Source organism: Pipistrellus hanaki (genome assembly GCF_964339955.1).
Source record: "Pipistrellus hanaki genome assembly, chromosome: 6".
Taxonomy (NCBI): Eukaryota; Metazoa; Chordata; class Mammalia; order Chiroptera; family Vespertilionidae; genus Pipistrellus; species Pipistrellus hanaki.
In genome coordinates, this window is record NC_140508.1 from 34,979,844 (window position 1) to 34,997,419 (window position 17,576).

The window sequence follows — 17,576 nt, forward strand, 5'->3', positions numbered from 1 at the left end:
AGGCCCACTGATTGCTGGGGAGGGATGGGGAGCAATGAGAGGCAGGAGAACGGGGTGATCCCTTGAAGCCCACCCACTCTGGAGACCATTGGAGGACTAGGTGTTGGAGGGTCCCGGGGCTGGTGAGGAGTCTGGCAAATGACCAGAGGGGTGGGTACTGCACCGGAGCAGGGCCTGTCCAGCATGCCCTGCCGGGAAACAAGCGTATTTCCGATTTATCCGCCCTTCACATGCCCAGCTGGACCTCTGCCAGCCTCCCTCTCTGCCTGCCCCTGCCCGAGTGAATTCCCTCCCTTACTGGCTCCAGTCCGTGCCCTTTCCAGCTTGGCCAGCCTGCCCCGATCTGGGGCCCTGACACTCCCTCCCAGAGGACTGATCTCCTGGGGCCAGGTTTTTGGTGATCATTCATCCAGCACCTATTGTGCGCCCTGCTCTGAGCTGACAGCTGGTGGGTGAAGTCATAGCGGATTCTGGCAGTAGAGACTGTTTTTAGCACTTCCGTAAGCTCAAATACAGAACAGGTGGGACTCCAACTAACTTATTTAACTTAGCATGCAAAATGAGTGACTAGTATAACTTTCCCCCCAGTTTTTATTGTGGTAAAACACATGTAACATAAAATGTACCATCTTAATCATTTTTAAGTGTACAGTTCAATTTTTTAAAATATATTTTTATTGATTTCAGAAAGGAAAGCAGAGGGAGAGAGAGATAGAAACATCAATGATGAGAATCATTGTTTGGCCGCACACCTCCTACTGGGAATAAAGCACACAACCCAGGCATGTGCACTTGACCCAGGACCCTTCAGTCTGCAGGCCAGCACTCTGTCCACTGAGCCAAACCAGCCAGGGCCAGTTCAATTGTTTTAAATGCATTCATAATATTGTGCAACCGTCACCAGCATTAATCTCCACAGCTCTTTTCCTCTTATAAAACTATCAGAATTTCTTTCCTTTTTAAGATCGAATAATATTTCATGGCATGTACATTTTTTGTTATCCATCTGTTGATGGACACCTGATTGGTTCCACATTTTAGCTACTGTGAATAATGCTAGGAACGTGAGTAAACAAATACCTCCTTGAGACCAAATTCTTCTGGGTATATAACAAGTGGAATTCCTGGATCACATGGTAATGCATTTTTAACTTTTTGAGGAATCACCATACTGTTTTCTATAATGGCTGCACCATTTTTCATTCCCACATGCCCCAGGGTCCCAATTTCTCCACATCCTCAACTTACTATTTTGTTTTTTGATAGTAGCCATTTGTGATGGGTGTGAGGTAGTATCTCACTGTAGTTTAGATGTTCATTTCCCTAATGATCAGTGATTTTGAGCATCTTTTTACGTGCTTATTGGTCATTTGTATATATCTTTGGAGAAATGTATCTTTGGTACAGTCTTTACTTCATTTTTGAACTGAGTTTTTTTTTTTTTGTGGTTGAGTTTTAGGAATTCTTTTTTGTTTGTTTATTGTTTAAAGTTTTATATATGTCTCCTTTTTCTCTTTTGACACTCCCTGCCCCCAGCCATTCCCACCCTGGGCAAGCCCCCTCCGCCCCAGTGTCCGTGTCCATTGGTTATGCTAATCTGCATGCACACAAGTCCTTGGATTGCTTTCTAATCCCCCTGCCCCCACCTCCTCTGCCATTTGTCTTTGGATCTATTTTTGTTCATCAAATTATGTTGATCATTATATCCCACATATGAGATCACGTGATATTTATATTTCTCCCACTAACTTATTTCACTTAGCATAATGCTCTCCAGTTCCATCCATGCTGTTGAAAATGGTAAGACTTCCTTCCTTTTCACAGCAGCATAGAATTTCATTGTGTAGGTGTACCACAGTTTTTTTAATCTGCTCATCTGCTGATGGGCACTTAGGCTGTTTCCAAATCTTAACTATTGTAAATTATGCTTCTATAAACAGAGGGTGCATATGTCATTTCTGATTGGTATTTCTGTTTTTTTGGGATATATTCCTAAAAGTGGGATTACTGGGTCGAATGGGAGTTCCATTTTCAGTTTTTTGAGGAAACTCCACACTGTTCTCCACAGTGGCTGTACCAGTCTGCATTCCCACCAGCAGAGCAGGAGGGTTCCTTTTTCTCCGTATACCTGCCAGCAGTTGTCATTTGTTGATTTGTTGATGATAGCCATTCTGACAGGTGTGAGATGGTACCTCATTGTTGTTTTGATTTTCATCTCTCGGATGATTAGTGATTTTGAGCATGTTTTCATATGTCTCTTGGCCTTCTGTATGTCCTCTTTCAAAAAGTGTCTATTTAGGTCCTTTGCCCATTTTTTGAGTGGGTTGTTTATCTTCATTTTGTTAAGTTGTATGAGTTCTCTGTAAATTTTGGAGATTAAACCCTTATCTGAAATATGTTCTTGTTTTGTTGATGGTTTCCTTTGTAGTAATTCTTTATATAATCTGGTTATTCATCTTTTATCAGTTATATGATTCACAAATATTTTCTCCCGTCCTGTGGGTTGCCATTTTACTTGTCGATGTTATGTTTTTGATGCACAAAAGAGAAAACAGATGTTTCTTTATACCTGGAAACACTGAGGTCCGGAGAGGGTGTGTCCTGCCTAATGCCACACAGCGAACCATCTGTAAGATGCTGGAACACTCCAAGGTGGGCAGGGCTGAGATTTCCCATCTTCCACCTTATCTGGTATAACAGCCATCATCCTCTCCCAATGTTCTGCTGGGGAGACTGAGGCTGAGAGATCTGGGTCTTGCCCAAGGTCATGCCTGAGTCAAGGGCAGAGCTCGACTTGGAGCAGGGGAGATGACTTACGTACAGCCGTCAGGCAGTTTGAATCCCGATGCTGCCATTTTCTGGCTGTGACCTCTGGCAAGTCATGTATTTCCTGGGAGCTTTCCCTGTCCCATCTGTGAAATGGGGCCCCATGGGGCTGTTGTGAGGATGCTGTGCAGCCAGTACATGATCAATAACTGCTACATCAAATGCTAGCCCACCCTTAATCTTTGGGGCCAAAGACACATAGGCTTGGGTTGGGTCCTGAAGAATAAACTTTAATCTCTCTCGGGGAGGGGGATCAGTTAGGCTGCTCTCTGGGTGGGGTCACAGAGCCGTGCACGCGCACGCGGTAGAGGCAGGTAAAGCGTGGGTTCCCCCAGTTGCTTGATATCTTCACCTTGACTGCCCCAAAGGTCCGGGTGGGCTGGTTCTGAAAGAGTCACAGACATGGGGCAGCTCTCCCCTAGGCGCCCCCCCTTGCCTGTTCAGAAGGGCGTTTGGGAGTGGTAGGGACCCATTTCATAGGAGGGGAAACTGAGACCCAGAGAGGGAAATGGGCCGTTCCAAGGCCACATAGCAAATCGATACTCAGGGGCTGGGATGGAAGATGCTAAGGCCAGAAGGACACACACACACACACACACACACACACACACACACACTCACACTCACACACACTGATCAGGGAGGTGTGCCAGCTTTGGGACCCTGGCACCTGTATGCTGTGGGACCCTGAGTAAATGGCCATCCCTCTCTGGGCTTTAGTTCCCTGCCCTGTGACACCGGAGTGGTAACATCCATATCCCACGGCTGCTGTGAGCATGAAATGAGATCTTGGAGCTGGACGACTCACTGGCACCTGGGACATAGTAGATATAGGAGACTGGATTGTCCTTATCTCCTAGAGAATTGTATAAGGGGAAACTGAGGCCCAGCGAGGGAGGGAATAACCCAGATCATGCAGAATTTGTGGTTGGGTCAGGATTTGGACCCATGTCAGCTCCCAGGCCTAGCTATTCCACCAAGTCTCAGAACCATCCCAGCAGCTACTCGGCGAGTCCTGCTTCTGTCTCCAGCTCCCTCCCCTCCATCCTCCCCACCTATGGTGGGACCAGGTGCTGATAATGGACCGGCCAGCATGGAGAGGCTACATTGGAACCCAGCATTCCTAGCCTGATGGGCCCTTCCCGCTCAACATCCTCGAGGGCTCCTGGGCAGACGAGGGAAACAGGGAACTGCCAGCGACTGCATGGATCTCCTCAGGGGCCACTCTTGTCCCGGCAGCAGGTCCCTCTCTCTGAGCCTCAGTTTCCTTCTCTGTCAGGTAGGTCAGGGACAATCGTGCATCTCCTGGGGCTGTTGGGAGATGCCGTGGGGTCCCCTGGGTAAAGCCCGGCCCACAGTGCACTTAGTAGGGCAGCCTTTCTCAGGTACCTGGAGCTGGAACGTCTGAATGATGTTTTCCGGCTGGAACTGAAACGACCCCAGGAACACCTCCTCCCTGGGGGAGCCTTCCATGCCCTGAGGAATCAGAACCGAGAAGACAGTGTCATGCACAGGCAGCACCTTCAGAGAGCGCTGCCCCTCTCCAGCTGAGACTTGCACCCCGCCCAGGATGGGGAGCTCCCTACCTCTTTGGGACCACACTGTTGCAGTACAGAATAATGGATAGAAAAGAGCTCTGGCCTGGGACTCTGGAGGCTGAGGGTCCACCTCTACTCAGCCATTGACTTGTAGGACTTGGGTGTTTCCCTACCCTTCTCCGGACCTCAGTCTCCTTATCAGTGAAATGGGCCTCTGAGAACTAAACTAGCTGTGAAAAGCTTGGGCTGATACACACCGAGTGGCCAGATTATGATGATCTCTGAACGCATAATAATCTGGCCACTCACAGTGTGTGTGTGTGTGTGTGTGGTGTGCATGAAGCCCGGTGCATGAATTCGTGCAAGGGTGCTGGTCGAACTCCTGGTTGCGGGGACAATTTGCTTATTAGTCTTTTATTATATAGGATATACACTGAGTGGCCAAATTATTATGCGTTCAGAGATCATAGTGTAGAATAGCTGTTCATCCCCTGTCCTTGAAAGCTGTGATCTGACTCTGACCCGGGCCATGCCCTGCCTTAAGAGAGCGTCACGCAGGCCCACCGCCTGCATGAGTTGTGCCATTTACCACAGAGCCTGGCATGCTGCCATTACAAGGCCATCCCCTCGGGCAGTGGTCGGCACACTCATTAGTCAACAGAGCCAAATGTCAACAGTATAACGATTGAAATTTCTTTTGAGAGCCAATGTTTTTAAACTTAAACTTCTTCTAATGCCACTTCTTCAAAATAGACTCGCTCAGGCCGTGGTATTTTGTGGAAGAGCCACACTCAAAGGGCTAAAGAGCTGCATTTTGCCGACCATGGCCTTAGGTAAACACTGCTCCCCGCCAGGGCTTGCTCACGTAGATGACAAAGTCCTTGGGAGCCGTGTCCAGGCTGCCCGACAGTGAGATGGTCTTGGGGATGTGCTGCAGGGTGAGGTTGAACAGGTAGACCTTCTGGGCCAGCCGGATGGTCACCTGGCCGCGGTCACCCGGGAAGGCCCAGCAGTTGCCAGGTGTCACGTTGGGCTGCAGGGGCAGGTGCAAAGGAGGTTATGCTGGGTGGGTGGATGAAGACACACTCCGTACTCCATCCTGCTCCCCTAGTCCTCCTCTGCCCTCCTGGGTGAGCCAGAGCCTCCTGTCTACCAAGCTTGACTTGAGCGCCCCCACCTCTAGGAAGCCCCCCTGACTGCAGGCAGCAAGATGAGTCTTCCCCTCAGCCCTGAGCAGTGAGGACAGGGGCCTGTTTAGGCCCTTCAGGGTTCCCTGACCCTCCATCTTGAGGTGGAGCCCCTTCTAGCTGAAGCAGGTTGTCCCCCTATCCCTGTGCCTGTCTCCTGCTGCTGCCCAGCCCCCCAGTGGTCCCTGCTGTCTGTTCTTTTTTCTTTCTTTTTTCTTTTTATTAATACATTTTATTGATTTTTTTACAGAGAGGAAGAGAGAGGGATAGAGAGTTAGAAACATCGATGAGAGAGAATCATCGATCAGCTGCCTCTTGCACACCCCCTACTGGGGATATGTCCGCAACCAAGGTACATGCCCTTGACTGGAATCGAACCTGGGACCTTTTGGACGCTCTATCCACTGAGCCAAACCGGTTTCGGCCCTGCTGTCTGTTCTTGCCTCCTGCCCTTGCCCCTGATTTCTCCACCCCCACCTCACCCCCACCCCCACCCTCACCCCCACCAATTGCCACTTTTGTCTGCCTCCTGCCCTGCCCCATCGCCCTCCTGCATCAAGCCTTGTCCCTGCCCCAGGCTCCATCCCCTTTACTCTCATCCTCAACCTCTGCTTCCAGTGAAGACCCCCAGACCCTTGCCCTCACCCCAGCCACTCTCCCCCATGCCCCTTGCCTCGAGGATCACGTCCGGGGGCTGTGCATAGTTCCACAGCCGGATCCAGTTCCAGTAGGAGCGAGCCTTGTCGTGGTTGTATGTGGGTGATGTTTGCTCAAAGTCAATAGAGGCTCCTGTATGAAAGGTGGGGAGATGGAGGGTCTCAGCTGAGCAGCCCCCCCACTTCTGCCTGGTGGAGGGGAGCCTCCCTGATTAGGCACTGACTCTGTGCCCAATGCACTTTGGACGAGTCACTGGGTCTCTCTGGATCTCAGTGTTCTCTGGGAAATGGGAATAACAATAACAATGACAATGACAATAACAATAACAGAAGGAATGATAGATAACATCCACCTCGTAGGGTTGTGGTGAGGTTGAAATGGATGAATACCTCAGACTTGGTCCAGAAGTGCCTGGCGCCCAGTCAGCCCTCACTTATGTCATCATCATCGTTATGGCTATCCTTACTAGTGCACCCATTTCCCAGAAGAGAAATGGATGTAAGAATTACACGAGTAATACTTACACCCAGTAATTCTTACACCCATTACTCCAGCCCTGGAAGGTCAAGCTGATACCCTCTGACCCCACATCTGCTTGGGCCTGAGGGTGCCTTGGACCAGTTGGTGGCTGCCGGGCAGAAGCAATCCGCCCTGCTGGCCCCACCTCACTTCCTCTCGCATGCCCTCACTCAATCCCGATCCCAATCCTGCCATCCCTCCATCCCTCCATCCTCCATCCCTTCATCCCTCCATCCCTCCATCCCGCCATCCCTTCATCCCTTCATCCCGCCATCCCTCCATCCCTCCATCTCTCCATCCCTCCATCCCTCCATCCTCCATCCCTTCATCCCTCCATCCCTCCATCCCTCCATCCCTCCATCCTCCATCCCTTCATCCCTCCATCCCTCCATCCCTCCATCCCTCCATCCCTCCATCCCTCCATCCCTTCATCCCGCCATCCCGCCATCCCACCATCCTGCCATCCCACTGTGTCCTTGCAGGGGCACCTTTCAAATTGGTTCCCTTGGTCTGGAATGCTTTTTCTTCCTCACCAGGTTACAGCCCAAACGCTCTCCCTCTGCCTGGCTCCCCTCCCTCCCAGCCACCTGCTTTATTTTTCCGAAGCGCCAATCCCCAACGGTAACTGGGCCTGTATTGTTTTTTAATGTGGTCAGTCTTCCCACCTGGGGCAAGAGCAGCTCTGCTGACCCCTAGGTTGGAGGACAGGGAGTGGGAGGCGGCGTGGTAGAGGGCCTCTCCCCCCCACGTCAGCCTCCATGAAAGAAAACCAGCTGGGGCGCAGGGTTAGCTCTGAGGATGAACTTCCGGTCCACCCCGGAAGAGTTGCTGAGGAAACTGAGGGGCGCACAATGGGGGAGGGGATCACTTACCGATGGACTTCAGGGCGAAGTCCGGCTTTTCAATGTAATCGCCTTGTATCATCTTCATTATTTTCTGAGTCATTTTTTGCTGAAGAGGCAGAAGAAATAAGCTGTGCCCTAGTGTGTTCTTACAGAGCGTGGTCCACAGGTGTGTTCACCCCAGTGAACAGGCAGTTCTCCCCTAACTGCTTACCCTGCCCGTGGAAGCCATGGCTGGTCCCCAGTCACTACTAGTATATTGTGAGGGAACCCAGGAGACACAGAGCCACCCCCCAAGTCCCCCCACTGGCTTTACTCAGTGCTTTTATCCCCACGGTGACAGGGTGTCACACGTGGGTTAATTTGCGTTCAGAAGTGAAGTGAAGTGAAGGGCTGGGGCCCTGGAGTTAGACAGACGTTTACTACTGTGGGGTGGTGGGCTGGGTACTGCCCATCTCAGTCTCAGTTTTCTCCTCTGTAAGATGGGATGACAGTCATGGCCACTCCCATTGTTGTGAGGATTAGACTTGAGGTACAAAGTCGTAACTATGTGCCAGGGCTACTCAGCACCACATACGTTCACTCTAATTTCCTCACTCTAAGAAGATGAGAATTTTGAAGATGAGAATACCAAGGCACAAAAGGATAACTTGTCCAAAGTCACACAGCTCATGAGAGGCAGAGCTAGTCAGTTTGGTTCCAGAGTTCCAGCTCTTAGCCACAGCACTCCACTGCTTTTTCAGTATATGATGGCTATATTTTGATTAGACTTTTTACAGCTTTTGCAGATTGTACTTCCCAAAAATGGCTATAACAAGGTTTCCCATCCTAAGCTCTTCTTTTGTGACTTTGACACTCTTCCCATTGAGGGGGGACTTAATTTCTCTCCCCATAAGTCTGAGTGGGACTGTGATTATGGCAGAAGCGATGCTGTCTGACTTCTGAACTAACTCCGAGGGTGATTCAGCACTGCCTGGTTCTCTGGAGACACCAGCGCCATGTTGTGGAGAAGCCCAGGCCACGCGGAGAGGCCACGTTTTGGTGCTTTAGTCAACAGCCTTGAGTTCCAATTGACAGCCAGCATCAACCTCCAGACATGAGTGAACATCCCCAGTTAATTGCAGGCCCAGGTATTGAGTCACCCTAGCCTTCAAGTCTTCCCCACTGAGGCCTCAGACATCATGGAACACTGACAAACGTCCTTGTTTTGTCCTTCTGAATCCCTGACCCACAGAATCTCTGAGCATACACATCTACACTGAGTGGCCAGATTATTATGATCTCTGAATGCATAATAATCTGGCCATTCAGTGTATATCTACACTAATAAAAGAGAAACATGCAAATTGACCATCACTCTGCTACACCCACCAGCCAGAGTGAGTATGCAAATTAGCCCAACCAAGATGGTGGCGGCCATAGAGCAAGAGAGAGCAGGAGGCTTGCCCCCGGCGATGGAGGAAGCCAAGCTTCCCACTTGACCTGGCTGGCCCTAGCCTCCGTTCAAAGCCAGGGATACCCCCCAGGGCATGAATTTTGTGCACAGAGCCGCTAGTCCTATATAAAAGCCTAATTGCAAATAGACCAAATGGTGGAATGACTGGTTGCTATGCTACACACTGACCACTGGGGGGCAGTTGATCAACGCAGGAGCTGCCCCCTGGTGGTCAATGTGCTCCCATAGGGGGAGCGCTGCTCAGCTAGAAGCCAGCCTCACAGCTAGTGAGTGCAGTGGCAGTGGCGAGAGCCTCTCCTGACTCCACTGCAGGCAGGCAGTAAGGAGTGAGGGGTCCCAGGCTGCAAGAGCCATGGACTGTGAGAGAAATGTCTGACTGCTGGCAGGCAGACATCCCCCAATGGGTCCTGGACTGCAAGAGAGCTCAGGCCAGGCTGAGGGACACCCCACCCCCTTCCCCACCAGTGCATGAGTCTCATGCACTGGGCCTCCAGTGTTAAATAAAGTAAAGGAAAAGATGGACAACACAGGTGAAATGTTGAAGTTTCACCATAGAGTTAAAAATCTATGAAAAAGAATCAAATGTATGTTTTAGAACTAAACAATGCGATATATGAAATTAAGAACTTAATGGAATGATTTAACAGTAGACTGAACAGAAAAGAATATAAGATTATTAATTAGCTTAAAGAAATGTGAATAGAAAATATAAAAACTTAAGCAACTAGAAAAAAAGAATAAAAAAACAAACCAATCAAGTAATGGCATAACAGTTATGTGGAATAAATTCTAAAGGTCTAGCATAGATATACTTGAATTCCCAGGAGAGGACACAGATAATAAGAAACAATATTTTAAGAGATAATAACTAAGAATTTTCCAAGACTATTGAAAAATATTAATTCATAGATTCTGATAAACTCAGCATCCCCCAAGTGGTTAAATATAGAAAACTGAGGGAAAAAAGAATATCTTACAAATTCTCATGAAGTTTGTAAGACACTTAAAGGACCAATAATAAAAGTTATATTATATGTAATATAAACTAGAACACAATAATATAAACTAGAACACAATACTGGGCTTCCTTCAAAATTCTCAGAGGGAAGTATTTTCTACCTATAATTCTATACCAAATTACAATCAAGTATAAGGGTAGGATGAAGATGCTTTTTAAAAAAAACATGTTTTATTGATTTTTTACTGAGAGGAAGGGAAAGAGATAGAGAGCTAGAAACGTCAATGAGAGAGAAACATCGACCAGTTGCCTCTTGCACAACCCCTACCCAGGATGTGCCCGAAACCAACATACATGCCCTTGACTGGAATCGAACCTGGGACCATTCAGTCCGCATACGGACGCTCTACTGCTGAGCCAAACCGGTCTCGGTGGATGAAGATACTTTCAAATGTGCAAGTTCATAAATTTTAAATTGTACCTCTTATTTCACTCTTTTTTAGGAAGTTATTGGGGAATGTACTTCATCAAACTTGGGGTATAGGAAACAGGGCATCAAACAGAGAAGTTAGGTGTTTGGAGGCAGAATGGCCAGCATCTCACCTCATCTGACATGGCTTCCATCTCCTGGAGCTTGGCAGTGAGCTGATTTATGATACCTCGGAGAACCTGGATTTCCCCTGTGTGATGTCGCACCTTCTCCTGGTACAGCCTTATGAGGAAGGGGTGAGAACATGGACTGACTGATCTGTGGTACTGTTGTCACTCTCAGCTTCTACCTTTGCCAGTCAGCCCACTAAGAACTAGCTTCACATTTTTCTACTCTCCTGAGCCTATCCCCATCTTATCTCTAAAATACTGCTCATTCTCTTCCTCCTGCTTGGAACATTCTTTAATCTACCTCATTCCTTCCAAATATTCCTAAGTATTTTGTCTGCAATTAAGGATAATGCCACCAGGTAGTATCTTGTTGGTTAAAATTCTTTTCAGCTGTCTTTTGCCGAGCACTAACTATAGACCAGGAATTATTCAAGACAGTTTGTATCTTCTTTAACATCAATAATTACCCAGATCCAGATGGGTGTTATGCCTCATCTAACAAATGAGGAATCAATGACCCAGAGAGGTAAAGTGTATTGCATGAGGTTAGCCAGGTAGAAAATACTGGAGCAGAGATTTAAACTCAGGTTGGTCTGACTTCAGAGCTCATATTGTTAGTAAATATATTCCAGGTCCCCGTTATAGCTCTGTTTTTTAGGTGTTAATAGAACTTACCTCAAGCTCTGCAGTGGAGTATTTATGCTGTCATCCTGGTGGGGTGTTGAGGAAGCAAGAAATCTCTTTCAGATGGTCGAATTTGGGCCCAATAGAGCTTCATCCATCCATTTTCCCACAACCATAAATCTGTTCATTCATCTACCTTCTTGTTTACTCTTTCATAATCTACTGATCTACCATCTATCCAAAATTCAATTTACCTTTCTTTTTATTCATCCATCCATCTATCCATCCCTCCACATTCATACTCATCTGTCCTCCCTTCCATCCACCATCCCATCCATTTACCCTCTTCCATCCTTCTACTCCATTTATCCAACCTTTTTCATCTCTTTACATTTCTATCCATTTACCGCACCTTATCCACTAACCCTTTCATCAGTCCATTTATTCCATCCATCCATCCATCCATCCATCCATCCATCCATCCATCCATCCACCATCCCAACTATCTATCCTTCCATTCAACCATCCACCCACCCACCCACCCATATATTCCATCTGCCTCCCTACCTATTCTCTTTTTCATTCATCCACTTTCCTTTCATCCATTCATCCTCCACACAGTTGCCCCAACCCCTACATTCATCACTCTCCTCCTCCAATCCATTCATACTCCCGTGTGGCCATCCTATCACCCAACATTGACAGTGGCAACCTGATGCCTAGTCCTGAGGTAGATATTGCGGGAATAAATAAACTCTGCCTTCAAGGGCTGCAGTACAGCTGGGGAAATAGTAATGATTACAGAAACTCATATTAGTGATTATGGAAAATTGTGGGATGAGAGAAGGGAATGTGACCACCTCTGCCTGGGTGTTTCTGAAGGAAGTGACATATTAGCTGGATTTTGAAGGAGATGAAAGAGTTCATAAGAGAAGAAAGAGGGAGGGACAAGCTCATCAAACATTCTTTCCCTCTAGGCCTTCTGAGCCTCTTTGCAGTCCTCAGAGTGGGAGCTCTTGTCATTAGTTTCCTCCTCCTTCTTCCCCAGGAACCGCATAGTAAATGATCTCATCTTATTAGAGCAGAACAAACTGCCTTGAGTAGAGAGAATCCCTGTCCTCATCATCCCTTTTTATGTGGGAGCCTTGATAAAGAAGATATGTGTTATATCTGGGAGTGAGTGACAGGAGAGGCATTCGGGAAGAGAGAATATTGCATCTGGTCTTTGAAAGTCAGATTTTGGTGGGAGAGATGGGTTCCAGGTGAGTGGCATGGCAAAGGCAGAGACTTGGAACTGGGGTGAGTCAGAAATTGATTAGAATCCAGGAGAGGTGACAGTGAGAGCAGCTTATGGAGGTGACATTGACTGGGGAAGGTCAGTCAGCAGTGTGCCTGCAGAGAGCACACACTCACCTGCCAGACTTCCACTTTGGATGGTAAGTGCATCATGAACACCCAGAATCCTGTGGGGCCAGAGGAATGAGGAGGAACCATTTAAGATGAAAGGTTAAGAGCTTAGGGTCTGGAGTTAAGGCATCTAGCTTCAAATCCCAACTTTGCCCCTTGCTAACATTGTGCATCTTTGGGAGAAGTTACGTTACCTTTCTATAACTCATTTGTAAGATGGGATAATAGTGATGTCTACTTTATTACTGAATGATTTAAAAAATGCAATATGTCTCACATAAATCAAATAATCCATGTCTCCTCCCCCCCCCCATCCCAATCCTACTGGGGATAATTGGTAAAGAGGAGGTAGTCATTTTATGATATCTGTGTTGCCTGAAACCTTACTGTTTAAGCCATTAATAAAATCCTTCAAGCCAGCTGGCATGGCTCAGTGGTTGACCATCAACCTATATACCAGGAGGTCATGGTTAGACTCCCAGTCAGGGCACATGCCCAGGTTGTGGGCTTGACCCCCCAGGAGGGGGTGTGCAGGAGGCAGTCAATCAATGTTTTTATTTCTCTCTCCTTTCTCCCTTTTCCTTCCTTCTCTCTAAACATCAATAAAACATATATTTTCAAAAGCCTTATTTTGTTGGGTTAAGTGTTCTAGGAATTTCTAAGAAACCCACCCCTGTCCCCATAGATTTGAGGGGAGGAAGGAGATTCCTTTGCTTGAGAAAGCAGAGCTGTAATGTGGGAGCTGGTGGTGGTGGCTGGAAGGGAGTCACAGAAATCCAGAGAGAGGGAATAATAATTATCATAACATGGTTTGGAAAAAGCTTTACAGTTTTTAAAGCTTTCAAAAAAATTTTTTTTGGTCATTATTACATTTAATCCTCCCAGCAACACTCATTATTAGACAGATGGGAAATTGGCGCTCATAGAGGGGCTGTGTTGCCTAGTCAATGCCAGAACCCCCGGTCTTTCCCTCTACAGAATGGGCGAGAGCTAGGGATTCCTCCACCTGGGATGGGCCAGGGCCCTGGGGACGCACCGAAAAGAAAGAGGACCAGGACACCTGTCTTTTCCATGAACTTCTGGAAGAGCGGTTTGCATCTGGAAGACAGAAGTAGTGGCCAAGGCGAGGCAGGGCTTGCACAGGCTGGCCAGTCCCTGCCTGGCCTCCAGCTCTTCCCCACCCTGAGGGGCAGACCCTTCTCAGGGCAGTGACACCCTCTCCAGGCTGTTGGCATGCTCCTTGGCTCCATGGCACGACAGAGGGAAGAAAGCTCTTACCCCAGCACTTGGGGCCACCAGAGGTCAATTCACTATGGCTGTTGCATTCTCATCACCCCCTTTCTCCATCTACATACTGTTTGTTCCCTCCTGTCTTCTCTCCTGGTGAATACACCCTTAGGGTTCAGCTCAAATGCCCCTCCTGCTACAACCTCTAGACTCTTCACTCCCCACACTCACAATGTTTCTGGTGTCTGCCTTCCCCACTCAACTGGAAGCTCATGAGTGGTAAGGGCCAAGGCTGAGCCCCAAGTAGGCATGAAGGAAACAGTTAGCATGTAGACTTCAAGTGAATGAATGAAGTGAAGGCTCTTCAGGAATTCAGAGGAGTCTGATGGGGCAGGAAGGGAAGGGACGGAATGGACATTCCAGGCAGGAAGAACAGAGTGTACAAAGATGTGGAGGTGGAAATAGAAAAAGGGGGTCCAGGAAGTGGGAACCCCTAGCCTTGCTGGCCCAACGAGTCCACAGGAAGCAGAATGAGGGCAGTTCGCAAAGAAAGGTGGGGCAGGATTTCAAAGGGCTGCAGGCTGAGGTGATGGATCAATGGGGAGCCATAGTATGTTCTGGGGTGAGGGTATCTGAAAAAAGCCAGGTGTGGGATAGCTTGTCTGGTCTGTAGATCAAGGGGGAGGTTCAAACCAGTGAGGAGGCTGCCATGGTTACCAGCTGCGTGGTTCCAACTCCTATCAGCCTTCCCTCGCCTCCCCTGCTTACCTGAAGGTGTTGAATAGAATTTGGTGGACCTGAGTCCTCAGGAAGCAGGCCAGGCAGGTGACCCAGGCTGCAGATGAGACAGAATACCAGTGAGTCGTTGCAGCCTTGTTCTTATTCTCCGATGACTTTCTGACTCCCTGGTGTGTGTGTGTGTGTGTGTGTGTGTGTGTCGGGGTGGGGTGGGGGGGAGAGGAACTGGAGCTGGGAGACCCTCTCGACTTGCTAGTTGAGCCCAGGGCAACCCTGCTCTGCTTATGGGTAAGTGCCAGCTTGGAGTGAGTATGAGTCCTATAGGTGATTACTGCTCACAATGGGCAGTTAACAAGTACTTAATAGTGACATAGGAACCCTAGGATGCGTGAATGCCCATTTTTAGACACTGGGAGCTCCTCAAGAACAGGGTCTTTGTCTAGTTCATCCTGGTGCCTAGCACTGCCCAGCATGGAGCTAGACAAAAGTAGGAAATCAGGACAATGAGCAGGCGGGATGGGAGAAGGGGTTTGGAAGACAGGTGAATTGGAAGATGGCTGAGTGGATGGGGAAAGAGAGGAAGGGTAGAGGGGTTGATGTCTGGATGGTTGTGAATATTAACAAAGGTGTGGATAGCTCATTGAATGAATGGATGGAGGTGCTAATGGAATGCACCGATATAAAAACAAAAGGATAGGTGGACAAATGGTTGGATACAGGACCTCGTGGATGAATAAGTGGAGGGGTGGGTGGATGACCACAGAAGTAGAATACCAATCTGAAGTGAGGGCCAGTTGCATCACACCCATTCCCACGACTTCACCAGCGCTCTTCTGACCCAGTGGCCAGGCCTCTGTCAGAGTAGGCTATGGCTGGCAGTTAGCTGCTCCTCCAAGCTGCAAGCCTCCCTCCCAGTCCCTCTGTCTAACCACCGAAGAGATCCTGGCTGGAACGACACCCTGATACCTCTGATGGGAAGACCTCCAGAGCTCCACCTGTGCTCTCTCCCGCCCCTGCAACCAGCCCAGGCTCACACCCCCTCCCCCACCTCCAAGGTCAGCCTGGCTTGAGGCGGCCCTTCAGTATACACTTACACATACATCCCATTACGAACTGAACCATGCCCGGGGATGGGCCGTTGAGACGGAGCGGGAACAGGAAGGCATCATCTGCAGAGAACACAGGGCTGTCCTGTCGCTGCTGGGTGTGGGCCATGGTGCCTGCAGACACCTGGGTGCATCCAGAATTTGGTGTGAGCACCCCCACCCCATGCCCTGCCCCTTGCCAGGTCACCCTGGTTCGCCCATCTGACATCTCAGAGCCTCAGCCCCTTGTTACCACGAAGACCCCAGGGCTCCCCTCTCCCCTCCCTGCTTACTCATGCTTGGAGAGGAGGACTCCGTCGCTCTGCAGGGGTTCCGGCCTCGCTGGACCACTCGGGGGCTGACAAGATTCACAGTGGCATTTTACAATTCACAAGAAACATGGCCCCCGTGTTCCAGGCTGAGGAACTGAGTTGCCGAGAAGTTTGCCCAAGACCACCAGCCTGTGAATCAGCGGCAGACCTGGGCCTGCTGACCCCAAACCCAACACTGTGCCCCCAGCCATCCACTCGGTGCCTGGCACACAGTAGGAGCTCGATAAACACAGGCCGGAAGGATGCCTGCTGCACCACTTCCTGGCCGGGAGGCTCGAGGGAAGCCCCTGTCAAACCTCTGAGCTCAGCTGCTGCCCCTGTAACCTGCAGGTGGTAATGAATGCCTGCTCACCTCCAAGGTGAGGGCTGAGGGGCACCGTTTTGTAAAGGATAAGGGGCTGCTGTCCTCACCTCCTGGACCTGGGATCCCTGCAGTGGGCCGCATTGCCGAGGGGGTCGTCCAGGTCCCGGGGGCTCCTTGAGGGCCGTGGCATTGGTTTCCTTCTCTAGGATGGGGAATGGAGGGAGGCTCTCTGGGAGTTGGCGAGAGGAACTGGCTGCTCCCTCAGCCTCCTATCATTCCCTGAAAGGGGTCATTCGGAACCTGCTGGGTCAGGTGAGCTGTTGGCACTGTGACCTCACACAGAGCGGGTGAGGGGGGGGGGCGGGGGAGGGGCCTACCTAGTCTCCAGCTTGGCCTTGGACCTTCCTCATTGGAGGAGGCCATTCCTACCAACTTTCCAGCTTTAATGTGGGGAAACAGAGGCCTCGAGACAGGAAGGGTCATGCCGGGGTCTCAGGGGCGAGGCAGGGGTGAGAGCTGAGGCTCCAATATCCAGGCCCTGCTTTTTCTTGCTCCAGACCCCTTCTTGTCCCACGTTCCCAGCCTTGCCACTTTCTTTGGCTGTACCTGAATACATTTTAGGACGCCGAGCTTCTCGCTGGTGGGCATTTTGTGTGATACAAACTAATATATGTGGGCTGATGTTTGAATAAAGTTCTGCTTTTTACTGGGGAAAAGCAACGGCCTAACAGAGGGGAAATGTCTGGTTTCATTCTCTCCCCACCCTCCCCCTTGCCTCTGGAGAGAGCCTAAAGTGGGTTGTGAAGCTGAAATGAATTCACTTTGCCCCCTGGTGGCTGTTGCTCCAATTGCAGGCTAAGTACCTGTGGGGAGCAGAATAATGGCTCCCCAAAGAGGCCTGGGTACTAAAACTTCAACATGTGAATGTGTTTGGTTCCACACAAAGGGCAATTAGAGCTTGCAGATGGAATGAAGGCTGCTAATCAGCTGACCCTGAGGTGGGAGAAGACCTAGATGGTCCAGGTGGTCCAGGGTTGTCAGGAGTCCTTATAAGTGGAAGAGAAAGGTGAGGGAGGAGAGAGATGGATGCCCGGGGACCGCTCAGCCCAGCTTGCTGGCTGTGAAGACGGAGGAAGGGGCCATGGGTCAGGGAGTGAAGGCAAGGAAACAGAGCCTCTGGAAAGGAACAAAGCCCTGCCAATGCCAGATTCCAGCCCAGGGAGACCCCGTTTGGAATTCCAGCCTCCAGAACCATAAGAAAGTTCGTGCTTTAAGT

General features: G+C 49.4%; 1 protein-coding gene across 1 annotated transcript; it reads right to left on the reverse strand.

The window, feature by feature from the left end:
- Positions 1 to 3,079: 3,079 nt before the first annotated feature.
- SUN5 (Sad1 and UNC84 domain containing 5) lies at positions 3,080 to 15,794 on the reverse strand (the record flags this gene model as incomplete). The annotated part of the gene is made up of 11 exons (XM_084888420.1): positions 3,080 to 3,211; positions 4,216 to 4,302; positions 5,230 to 5,397; positions 6,225 to 6,340; positions 7,600 to 7,678; positions 10,587 to 10,695; positions 11,259 to 11,293; positions 12,621 to 12,670; positions 13,651 to 13,712; positions 14,610 to 14,676; positions 15,680 to 15,794. 11 exons carry the CDS (start codon positions 15,792 to 15,794, stop codon positions 3,080 to 3,082), a joined length of 1,020 nt encoding a protein of 339 aa, XP_084744546.1.
- Between the last annotated feature and the right edge of the window lie 1,782 nt (positions 15,795 to 17,576).